This window comes from Corvus hawaiiensis, chromosome Z (assembly GCF_020740725.1).
Source record: "Corvus hawaiiensis isolate bCorHaw1 chromosome Z, bCorHaw1.pri.cur, whole genome shotgun sequence".
In the NCBI taxonomy this organism is placed as follows: Eukaryota; Metazoa; Chordata; class Aves; order Passeriformes; family Corvidae; genus Corvus; species Corvus hawaiiensis.
Window position 1 is genome coordinate 78957757 of NC_063255.1, and position 12241 is coordinate 78969997.

Here is a 12241-nt window from a genome sequence, read left to right on the forward strand (position 1 = left end):
CCACAGATTTCATTGCAGTGTTTGGGTGTGCAGAAAGCTGCCCTGCAGTGGTGGTGGGTTCTGCAGGAGAGCCGTGAGCTCCAGGCTCTGTGCCAGGCTGCAGCAAACACACAACAGCAACCCCTGCATCCGCTCCTCGCAGATGAAAAGGGGGGAATGGCTCCAGAGGCTGGACTGTGGCTGTGTCTGTTTTGTTTGCTGCTCCTGTTTAAGTTCCAAGAGGCCTGGTCAGAGGAACAAGGGTGCTCATCAGCATTTGGATCCTGGCGAGGACCTGCGGGTGAGGGATCAGAGCACGTGAGGTGCAGCACTGCCACGATGTCACTGCAGTGTCACCACTGCCAGGGTGAGAGCTCTCAGGGCTGGCAGAGTTCCCAGTGAGCACACCTTCAGATGGAGCTGCAGCCACTCCAGAGCCTGCTGCAGGGATTTACAGGTTGAGAACACGCCGGCAGGGTTTGCATCGGGGAAGCACAGCAGGGGAGGCACCGAGGGGAGCCCTGTCAGCCCCGGGGGTGTCACCCCACCTGTGTCCCCCAGCCTGTGGCTCAGCTTGGGTACAGCTCTGCCTGCTGCTGAGCCACAGCGCAGGGACCAACACAGCTCCTGGCCTCTGGCTGGGGAGCAGTGACCACAGACCCAGCTCCGATTCTGCATCGGTGTTCCCATCACACGGATGAAGTGCAGCGCCTCATTCTGGGAGCAAGGGCAGCCCCCTCCAGAGCACAGAAGCCACCAAGGTCGTGTTTGCCACCTCCCAGCTCAGGAGGGTCCAGCTCCCTCCAGGCAGGAGCTCGCTCTCCGAGCCCTGCTTTGTGCAGGTGAGGGCAGAGCCCTGGGCCGTGCAGGGAAGCTCTGAGATCCCAGTGTCGGGTGAAGAGAGACCCCTAATGTTGGCTGTGGACACAGGCACTGGGGAGAGCCAGCCCAGACGCTGTAAATGCATTTTCATCCTTACAGCAGCACCTTTCGCAGGTGCTTTTCAAACACCTTCCTGCAGCCACACGTCCCTCTGTGAAATACCAGTGGGTGCATCTAACAAGCGTTTTTATCCAGCAGTTACAGCTCAGATTGCTCTGCAGGAGCTGGAGATCAGCCCCTCCTCGGGAGCTCCAGAACCACAGCACACCCCACTGCCTGCACCAGCCCTCACTGGGACAGGCCGAGTCCACGGCCCCAGGCTACAAGAACATGTTACAAAGCCAAGGAGCTGGGGAATTACCTAAAAATATGCTTTTAAACAATATACTTAATTCATAGAATAGAAAGGGAGATGCTTCCTAAGCTGGGATAAATGTCTGTTGCCAAAATGTCCACATTAAAGTGATAGCTTTGAGCTTTAATCCAATAGTTAATTAAAACTCCATAATTAATCCTTGGTTTCATTCACATCCACTCCTCTTCCCCATTTAAAAGTGTGCTGTGATTAATATAAACTGAACACACACCCCCTATCTCAGTCTCCGCAGCAGAACCAAGAAACCTAAAATAAGAGCTCTAACCACTGTATTCTTTAGCAGCATTTTATTAAAAATAATTACCTGTACAAATATAAAATATCTCCACACAATTTAATTCCCCGTATTTGTTTTTTGCTGCAAGAAAAGTATGTGAGGGGAGCTCAGGATGCACTTCTCCAGTAACACTGGTGGCTGCAGGAACTCTGTTTGGTTTCCTATTTTTTCTTTTTAATACGCATCAGTTTTTCTAAGGCTACAGTCTCCATTTAAAAATCTGCCATGAAGCAGGCAGTGTAATACAAAGTTTACTCCCAACTCACCAAGGGATGAAAACACTGAAGATTTTTGAGCATTTTCTTTGAAAAAGAAGTAAATAAACTAAAAAAACTTCTCACTTGCTCTCCAATTCTTTAGGAGTGTGTTTCACCACAGGTTTCAGAGGAAGGGCATGATTCTGTTAGTGAACACACTCAAACAACCCAATGTGCATGACCAATCAGGTTAATGGCCGATAATAACAACTACAACCATCAGGAATTGCACCCCAAGCTCGGCAGGCCACAGGGTTGATCTGTAACTTCACCACAAGACTGCTCAAGCTGGAACATATGGAGGAGTAAGTGCATTATTCCTAAAAGGAGAAGGCAAAACCAAACCAGAATCCAACAAGAACCTTTAAAAAACACCCACAATTCTTTTAATAAAAAAGCCACTTGCTGTGTTCCTGTTGTTCCCAGCTTTTCAGTGAGCCAGGGAGGCAAACCAGAAAAATGAGGGGAGACAAAAATCCAACAATTCCTCTGCAGTCGGCTTGATTGTCTGGCTCCACTCTCTGTCGTCACCTCTCTGGAGGGAGGCAGCGCAGGAGAACTGTTTGAGAGCCAGGAGGCCTTCAGAAAGTGACGACTTTGGGTCGCTTGGGCTGTGTTCTCTGCAGAGCTGGCGTGGCCGTGACGTCCTCGTGGTCTGCGCTCAGGCCGGGGGCCCAGCGCCCGACTGTCACCTGCTCTGCAGGACACAACACAGCAGTGCCAGGGCCAGCTCTGCCCCACGGGCACAGCCAGGGCTCTGCCCCAGCAGGGCAGCAAACCCCACACGCCCAGCACTGCACACAGGGAATGCCACGGGCACCCGGAGCAGCTTCTGTGTACTAACGCTGGCCCGATCTGCCTGAGAATCTGCCTGAGGAAACGAAGCTGTGGTGCCTGAACTCCTTTGCCAGCTCTCAGCTGTCTTTCTGTAACTCAAAATACTCTGCACAATGCACACTTGATTTCAAAAAATACCACAATTCTTGCCAACCACAGTTCTTGTCACAGTTCCAATTAATTTGACTGCTTTGAACCAGCAGTGCTAGTTTTGAAAGAAGTCCCTTGCGAAAATAAACAGCACTTACAGTCCTCATTATGGATGTAAACCTTACTAGGAAAAGGTAGAAAAAAATCTAGTTACAGGCTTCTAATGCATCACTCACCTAAGTGGGCACAGCATCACTACTTGCAGATGAGTTTGGGGATATTTCTGAGTCTTTTGGTGTCATAGACTTCTGTTATGCCAATTCAGACTGAATCTGACCTATTCTAAACTGGCAGAGCAATACACACCTAGAATCCTACATAGGGTCTCAGACCTAAAAATATCATAAATATAGGATCAGATGTAGAAAATGCCTCTGTTGCCTCTATAAATATTTCTTAAAAAAATTTCACCAAACTGGGTTATTATTAAGTGGCTTATTAACTAAGTGCCACAGAAACAAAGTAGAAAAATGCACGGGTGTGTCACCACTCCGGTAACAGGATCATTCTTCAAACCCTTGTTTGATGCTCTTGTCTCCTTCAGCACAGTGGGGGTTTGGGGTATCTAATTTAATTTTTCCACCCACATGGAAAGCTGAAGAACATGTAACAAAGCAGTTCATGAGCTGTGAATCCAGCTGGACAGATCTTCTTTGTCCCTGTCCTGGGTGCCTGACACACCTGCCTGCACACACCACCACCCTGCACCTGGCACTGGGTTCAGCTCCACCACTTCACACTGAAATCAGCAAAAACCAGCAGCCAGTTCTGTTGTACAGCTGCCAAACTGTGAACAGCAGCACAAATACTGGCCAAAAGAATACACATTTCATACTGCCTTCAGAAACACACAAGATAACCTTTCTTTTAAAAAAAAAGAATTATCTTAGTTTTGCATTGCAACTTACTGCCTCCTCCACACCCTCCTTGAGTATCCCAGCAAAAGGTCACCTCTGCTACTTCCAAGTCCTCTTCCCAAAGCCTTTTTCCTGCCCATGGTCATGCAGAGCAGTAACTGACCACTGCTGGACCCACACTCACCCCACACCCCCTGCATCTCACCTGCATTCTGTTTCTCCGGACAATCTTTTTTGAAGTGCTCCACGGAGCCACAAAGTTTGCAGCCCCCACCTGTTCACACAGAAAGTTGTTACTCATCTGAGGGGAATAAAACAACAACAAACACCCCAAAAAACACCCAACAAAACAGCCTTCCAGTGTCTGTGAGAGATGGAGCTCTTTGGGATCACACTTTTCTGTACAGCACCACACACCACAAATTCCAGCCACTGCATACTGAGTATTTCTGATTTGCTGGAAGCTCTGTCTTTGAGAAACAGGCTGAATTCTGCTGAAATTCATACCCAAAAGAACTTTTTAAATTGACCTGAGAGGCAGGTAATCCAACTGCAGGTACTGAGATGTGAAATTCTACACAATACAAAATTTCACAATACAAACACTTGAAAGCAGGCTGATTTTTCTCCCACTTTCACCATGCTGCAAGATCACCTTTTGAGTTTGCCACGACCACACACTTATGCTGGGAAGCAGAATGCTGGTTGTTGGTGCCAATGGGGAAGTGCAACCTTCAGAGTTAGACCCCATTTTTCACTAAAGTTACTCAGACTGAAGATATCCTCCCTTTAGTGCGAGCCCATGTTTTGCCACCTCCTAAAATCTTAAGCTACTGTGTGAGAATGTTTTACCACATACTTTGGTGCATATACATGTAAATACAGACTGACTACACTCACACAGGATTTTGGTCCTCTGTCCATCTCCTGATACTGAAGCACAAGCAAACATTCACACTTTGTACCTCATCCTAGTCATTTCACACTAAATTTACACTTAAAACAGAAATCCCCAGCAGGTAATTATTTGACAATGAATTCCCCAGAATTACTCTGCTTTTACTGAAAGACACAGAGGAATTCCTTTTAGCCACATTCTCATTCACTTGCAGTGTTGCTTTGTTCTGTATCAGGTAAGAAGGACACAGAAATTTAATTATACTAAATTTAGTGAATCAGTACACTCACCTTCAGCATACAACCCCTTGGGATTGTCCGGACACGACCTTGACAGATGCCCCATCTCACCACAGATGAAACACTTTGCATATGGAAACGGCCCTGCAAAATCCCACAGGGTTTATGGTCCACATCAAAACCTCTGTGAAGCCACAGACCGAACACCGTGCAGTGACAATACTTTAACCATTTCATGCTATTAATTACTGTCAGGTTCCTCGTTTTCATACTGCAGAAGTTAAATTTCTAACACACAGAGCTTCAGGGTCAGCACTTAGACAATTTAGACCCAAGCACCTCAAAACACCACAAATTCCTGAGACCCACCAGCAGCTGGATCCACCTTGGCTCTGCATTTGCTGAGGTCGTGCTCCGTGGATCCACAGCGGTAGCAGATCCCCGTCCCCATGTCTTGGCTCTCCAGCACTGCAGGACAATCAGCCACGCCATGGCCAGGTTCTCTGCAGTGGAAACACACCTTGGAAGAGAAAAATCCAGTGATTCTGTGAGTGGCACTCAGAGACCTGGAAATCCCACCTTCACAGGGGCTAAAGAGCAAACACAATTTTGCCCCCAGGAGAAAGCAGCCAGGAAGAGACTTCGTGCTTTGCCATCAAACTGTGCTCTGTGCCATCAAACCACATTATTATGGGCACTCTTCTCCTTTTACCAGCAACACATTGATGAATCACACAGAGAAATGTCCTGAGTTAGCTTCACTCAGGAGCCAAGAGGGGCTGGGGACTGCTCAAGGGGCAGGAGGAACAGCGCTGAGCCAGGAGAGCCATGCCAAAGGCTACGACTTGAGCTGAAAGCCATCTTTTGTTCCCAACTTCACTTCTTTCACCTGAAACACCACCTGGCACACGCTGTGCCTGTGGCAGGGGAGGGCTGAGCTCTTGCTGAGCCGCACAGCAGCACCACCACGGGGAGAAGGGCCTGTGCCTCCCACACAGGACTCTCTTTTAACAAGGCTGTGGGAAAGTGACTGGGGATTAAAAGGGGAAATTTCAGGGGAAAATACACTGGCTACTCCCTGGATGGGACTCCACACACACCACAATACAAGTGGGACTAATGGGAGGGTGGAGTGGGGCAGAGACCCCACACCTCTGCCAAAGTCCTTGCAGAGGAAGGAACCTGGTAGCACCTTGCAACTGATCACCCACACAGCAGCGAAAAACCGAGGAAGATAAAGGAGGATATTCCGCTGGATCAGCAGCTGTGGTGAAATCCCTGTCTGGACTGACCACATCCCACCCCAGGGTTAACTCAGGGACTGTCCTGACTGACCCACTCCCAAGGTATGACCACCCCTAACTATGATGTAAGGCTGAAGTCACTGAATCTCCACCTAAACGTAAAGAATATGGAAGTGAGCTAGGAACAGGAAGAAGTTTGGGATGTCACCTGTGGGATGAGCTGAATCCGTTGTCTCTCCCCCACAGGGCCCCACTGCGTGAGGACTGTGCTCTGTGTGAGCTTTACTGAATTACAGCTTGTCTGTGTGTTGCTTTGGTTAGATTGCTGTGGACACCCTTTCTCAGTCAGATGCTGTCAGCGGCATCCCTCGAGCCTCAGCCTGTCACATTTTATTATAAAAAGTGTAATTATGCGCATTGTTCATGTGGGCCCTTCAAGGGCGCTGAGGCACTCCCGAAACGCGAGGATTTTGAGGCTAAAACGCTCCCTTTTCCCGTGGCGGCAGGCAGGGCCCGGACAGGACTCACCATCGCGTTCTTCTTCCTCTCCTGCCTCCTCAGCCTCCTGCTCTCCCGCCGCCTGTCCTTCCTCCGCGCCTCCTCCTCCTGCTGCTGCTCCCCGCGGTGCGCCGCGAACCCGTTCACGTCCTGGTTCTCGTACTCCTTCTTCCTCCTCCTCCTCTTCGCTGCCCGCGGCGGCTCCGGCTCCGCGCTCGGCGCCAGCTGCTCCCAGGGGGTCGCGTCCAGCGCCCGGGCCCCGGGCGGGGCGCTCCGCCGGGCCCAGCGGGTCATGGCCCCGGCACAGGAACGGGACAGGAACCGGCTCAGGAACGGGACAGGAACGGGACAGGAACCAGCTCAGGAACGGGACAGGAACGGGACAGGAACCGGCACAGGAACAGCACAGGAACGGCACCGGCCCGGCCCGCCACACGTCCAGGCACAGGCACCGCCGGGCCGCGCACGGTGATGACGGACGGGAAGAGGAGGCGGAACAGGAGGAGGAAGAGGAGGAGCGGGACCCCGGGGAGGGGGCGGTGGAGGAGGCGGTCGTGGGAGCGGGACTGTGGGGAAGGCGGGAATGGGACCACGGCGGAGGTGCTGCCTGAGGGGGCTGCGGGGACACCTCCCACTGTCCCAGGCTGCTCCCAGCCCCAATGTCCAGCCTGGCCTTGGACACTCCAGGGATCCAGGGGCAGCCCCAGCTGCTCTGGGCACCCTGTGCCAGGGCCTGCCCACCCTGCCAGGGAACAATTCCTGCCCAATCTCCCATCCAGCCCTGCCCCCTGGCACTGGGAAGCCATTCCCTGTGTCCTGTCCCTCCAGCCCTTGGCAATTGTCTCTCTGCAGGTTTCCTGCAGCTCCTTCAGGCCCTGCAAGGCCCCAGTGAGGTGACCCCAGAGCTTCTCCTCTGCAGGCTGAACAAGCCCAGCTCTGGCAGCCTTTCCTCCCAGCAGAGCTGCTCCATCCCTCTGCTCATCCTGGTGCCTGCCCTGGCCTGGCTGCAGCAGCTCCAGCTCCTTCCTGAGCTGGGCCCAGGGCTGGGGCAGCTCTGCAGGTGGGGGCTCAGCTGAATTCCCGGAGCTGTTTTCTTGGAAGAGGCCACTCAGCACCTTAAATAAATGTTTAAGCCAAATTAGGCTTTCCCCCCAGGTCAGGCTTCTGCATCTTGTGTTTTCAGCATTTCACTAGACCCCAATGACACTTCCTGGTTGATGCTATAAAGATAGATGCATTATACATACACTGTATAAAATGTATAAAGAATACTACATTTTCTCTAGTTGTTATCCCTAACACTTGTGTCTCCCTAGAGGAATTCGCGGATTTTGACGATTTTCCGGGGGTTTGAGCCCACTAGAGGGAGGTGTGCACCAAGCGTGCTTTAAACTGCACCGCTGCCAGGCAGAACGGGCAGTTTAAGAAGAACTCGCGCTGACTGCAGATAAAAATAATTGATGAACGCCGTTTAAAAGCCAGGAAATAAAACCAGAAGGAATCAGTATGCCTTTTTAAAATTAAAAACGCCTCCTTTGCTGATGTAGTTACAGCTCAACCACAGCATGAGGTCCCAGTTGCTCCTGCGACTTGCTTTGCTGTCTGCTCTGATTAAGTACTGAATGTGTGGTCCTTTCTTTTCCAGCCTGGAATTTTATGTGTATATGTGTCTAGCCAGGATCAGCCACACTTAAGATCAAGCTTTGCAGGCAGCGGACAAGGGTGTTTCACACCTTTCTGCTAAATCAGTAATAGAGTATTTACCTCCAATATCACTTATTTGGCAGAGGTCACGCCTGTTTAAATTTGCTTTGGCTTGGGTTTGTTCCAGGTTGATGTTACTGGGCTAGGAAGTCTCCTGTACCTGGGCACCAGGTGAGTTATGAGCAAGACAACAGCAGTGCAAATAACTGTAAAATTTTTTTTTCTTTTTTTTTGTTTTGTTTTTTCATATTTTCCTAAGAAACAGCAAATTGTCTGTCCACAGCACAGTGTTCATATGTTCATAATCCTTGTACCCCAAAAAGGAGGATTTGTCTGCTGAAGGGGTACCAGAAGCTTTGGTTGTGCACACACACAGCTGATGTTACCTTTGTTCACTCTTCTTTGCCTGTATGGTTTGGGTAGTTAATACTACTTGGCAGAGTGTCAGGATGACATTTTTGTCATCCAAAATCCTGGTTGTTTTAATTTGAATGTAAGCCTGGGGAGAGAAAGGAAAAATAGGCCCTGTTCCCTCTTAAATTCTGTTATGTCTGCAATATTCTGAGGCTTCTGTGCAGGTGGTTCACTTTGATTTATTCTCCATGAGATGAATGGATTGCTTAGCATTTATTGCTCTGCTTTCTTGTCAGCGATTATTATGTAATGTAATAATTACCTATGTATATTTAATATTAAATATTTATGGATTTTGATTGCTACAGCCCCTTCAGTGAGCCTGCTCAGCTGACCAACACTGGATGTCATTTCCAGCAGGCTGTGTTGCTCATGGCTCTGAGGATACTCTTTCAGGATATTTAACAAGTGCTTAAAGAAGTTGATCAATCAACTTTTGTTGCTGGATCAACTCAGATATTTAAAGATTTATAGTCAGGCAAGTGTTTAAGTGCCAGGATGAACTGAAGCCTTTGAAGGTTAAAGCCTGTGGTCAGTTATTTGTTTTACACTGCAAAGCTGCTGTTTGTTATTTCTGTATCAAAATGACAATTGAGAAACGTGGCCCAAGTAGGAATGTTAGACATGCACTGTCAGGATAGCGCAAGAACTTACCCTGGTTTTAGTTTTGGTGGCTGCCTGTGTTTTCTCACAGGGTTATGTAATTTTTTTTTTCTTTTTTTTTTTCTTTTTTTCAGAAACACGCAGTGAGGAAATGAATTAATTTAAACTTGATTTGCAGAGCATTTCACTTAAGCTCATGTCTTCAGATCACAAAGTTGTAATTTCTAGGGATGAAGGTATGAAAGAACACAAAGGAAGAATGGGTTATCTCATGTTTGGATACAATGGTCTTGTCTGTAGTATTGGCTGCAGTTTGAATAAATCTGCTGGATTTCACAGAGAAAAGGAGAAACAACAGGCTGAAACTGCAGGCAGCAGCAGAGGTACAGATTCCTTGGGCAGAGGGATCAACAAGGGAGAGTGGTCTAATTTTTTCAGTCTTACTAATTTCTTTAATTTCTTGTATTCCTCTCCATCAAGAAAAGGATAAATTCCTCATTTCTCAAAAACAAAAACAAAAAACAAAACCAAAAAACCAACCAAACAAACAAAAAAAACCAAAAAAACCCCAAACAAAACAAAACAAAAGAGATAGAAATGCCATGCCAGTAGTTGGTGTAGTAATGGCCAAGTACCAGGCAAATTATCAGTAATTTCTAAGCCCAAATGCTGGTTCATAAAGTAGAGTACAGAACTGGAATGAGAGCTAAGACAGAAACTTTCATAAAATCATAGACTGAAAACTTAGAGCATTTTCAAACCAGAATACACATGGAGTGAGCTGAAAATTAACTGGCATAATTTATCAACTTTTTTTCCCTCTCTGCTGAGTCCACCTGAGCTCCCTGAACAGTGGGTAGATGAAATATTGTCATTACCCTTCTTTACTGATAGACTTAGTATTGTAACATAACTGATCTTTTCTCATTAGGACCCCAGTCTTTGTCTATAATAATTTAGAGTGAAATAAAAATGTGATAACCATCACCAGCAGAAGGCTGTGCAGTAGGTGACTCTGTGCCCTCTTGGAAGATTTGGCTTCGTACGACTTCTGTGCCATATGCAGTGCATTTTGGTGTTTGCCACAGGCATTCTTGCAGCCAAAAGAAGTGACTGTTTTAAGTCTTTAATCTTTTAATTAAACCTTAGGCTGAAGGCAAACCCTAAGAGGCATTGCAGGAGAAAGATGAGCATGCAGGTCTTAAATTGCATTCCAGCGAATTTTATTAGTAAAGTAATTCTGCATATATATATATATTAGCTGTAACTCGTTCCTCATGTTATCTGCTCCCTTTTGGCTTTGATGTTTCCAGAGAAACGTTATGTCAGGTCTGCTCAGGTGTGCATTGATCCTGTAGGAGTGACAGAGACGTGAACTTCCAGAGCCTGTTGTCAGTTTTTGTTAGGGCAGCCTAGGATTTCAGGTGTGAAGTGCCACAGTGAGATCAGTGACAACTGCTGTAGCTACAGACTTCACAGAGTGGCTTGGGTTGGGAGGGACCCTAGAGCCCATCCAGTGCCACCCCTGCCATGGGCAGGGACACCTCCCACTGTCCCAGGCTGCTCCCAGCCCCAATGTCCAGCCTGGCCTTGGACACTGCCAGGGATCCAGGGGCAGCCCCAGCTGCTCTGGGCACCCTGTGCCAGGGCCTGCCCACCCTCCCAGGGAACAATTCCTTCCCAATAGCTCATCTAAAGTGCCCATTTTCTCTTGTCTTGTAATGGCAAATTCCTGCCCAGTTCTCACCCTGCATGAACTGCTTAGTGGAGGACAGGTGGGCTTTGATGGATTTGGGCTTTGATGCAGCTTGACCTGAGAGATTATTTCTGCTGCTCCCCAGTTGCTTTGTCAAGAGCATTAGAGAAGTGCTTGAGGCATGGCACATAGCCTTTGGGGCACTTAATCAAATAAATTTCAAAGATTTATAGAGAATCAGCATCCGTCAGGAAAGAGTTTTATTGGCAGAAAAGGGTCCCAGCAGTGCAGTACTTGTGGTGTGGGGCTAATAAATATGAGGAACAAGACGTAACTTTTTATGTCAAGAGTTAGTGCACTAACCCAGCTTTTGAACCTTTAATATTTTCTTATTCAGTCATTATCTCTGTGCTTTTCTTTCTTTCTTTGGGTGCACAATCTTTCAGGTTGTTTATTTCCTTTGCAGCCATTCACCTGAACATATCCTTGGGCAGCAGTGCAGCCATCTTCCAGCTGCCCCTGGAGGTACTGGAGGGCACAGACCCTCCTCCCCACACCTCAGCCTCAGGATGGGCTCCACTCGGAGGAGAACGTGCCCCAAGCAAACAGAAAACAGTCCTGAGGATTGTCATGAGGGAGTAGGACTGAGCAAAGTTGTCCTGCATAGACTTAGTAGGTATGTGACTGTCCAAGTTTAATTTAATGTATTAATTACTGATGTGGAATGAAAAATGAAAATACACCATTCCTATGAAGCAGCTGAGTAGCTATTGCTGGCCATATAGAGGTCATGGAGAAAGATCAAAGAAGTGGAAAATGTAGGTGACAAATAACAAGCCTCTGAAAAATAATCCATGAGGAGATTTTGGTTGTGAAGGGCATGGTTGGAAGCCAACAATGCAGAGAATGCCACAGATGGAGCATAGCAGGCAGTAAGTCATACCAGGGTGTCCCTATTTTGTGCAGACCTAAAACTCCCTGTCTGGCCAGAGCACAGGATGGCCAGGGCATTGCTCTGGGTTATTTGCTCATCTCAGGTATTTTGCAGTGATTGGTTCAGCCAGGGATCACACACTGTTGTAGGCTGGGGATCTGGAGGTGTTCTGTCCCAAAACAGCCACCCGTCCCACCCCAGCCCCACTGCAGGGCCAGTGTAGGTCAGATTATCTAGAACCTTGTTCCCTGAGTTTTGGATACCTCCAGCTCTGTTCCAACATTTGACCACCCTCATAGGGCAAAAGGCCTCCCTAATAAGTAACTGGAATTCCCAGTGTCCCATCCTGAGTCTGTTGCCTCCTGTCCTGTCACTCTGCACCTCCAAGGAGACTCT

General features: G+C 48.1%; 1 protein-coding gene and 1 long non-coding RNA gene across 2 annotated transcripts; one reads left to right on the top strand and one right to left on the bottom strand.

Annotated features, from left to right (window-relative positions):
• Positions 1-2263: 2263 nt before the first annotated feature.
• Positions 2264-6980, bottom strand: ZCCHC9 (zinc finger CCHC-type containing 9). The gene is made up of 5 exons (XM_048291838.1): positions 6525-6980; positions 5122-5272; positions 4804-4896; positions 3821-3889; positions 2264-2468 (listed from the first exon to the last, which is right to left on the bottom strand). The coding sequence occupies exons 1-5, from the start codon at positions 6786-6788 to the stop codon at positions 2353-2355; spliced, it is 693 nt and encodes a 230-aa protein (XP_048147795.1). The 5' UTR covers positions 6789-6980; the 3' UTR covers positions 2264-2352.
• Positions 6981-7512: 532 nt separating this feature from the next.
• Positions 7513-11697, top strand: LOC125320426. Its single transcript, XR_007201110.1, has 3 exons — positions 7513-8369; positions 9350-9451; positions 11378-11697. It is a non-coding gene; the product is annotated as an uncharacterized LOC125320426 (long non-coding RNA).
• The last annotated feature ends 544 nt before the right edge of the window (positions 11698-12241 follow it).

What these genes read in the sequence shown, in the direction of transcription:
- ZCCHC9 (XM_048291838.1), bottom strand. Translation starts at nt 6,788, where the DNA reads ATGACCCGCTGGGCCCGGCGGAGCGCCCCGCCCGGGGCCCGGGCGCTG. An exon ending in AGAGGAAGAAGAACGCGATG is followed by an intron (nt 5,273 to 6,524) that starts GTGAGTCCTGTC and finishes TTCTCTTCCAAG; the next exon opens with GTGTGTTTCCACTGCAGAGA. An exon ending in TCCGGAGAAACAGAATGCAG is followed by an intron (nt 2,469 to 3,820) that starts GTGAGATGCAGG and finishes TGTGTCCTGCAG; the next exon opens with AGCAGGTGACAGTCGGGCGC.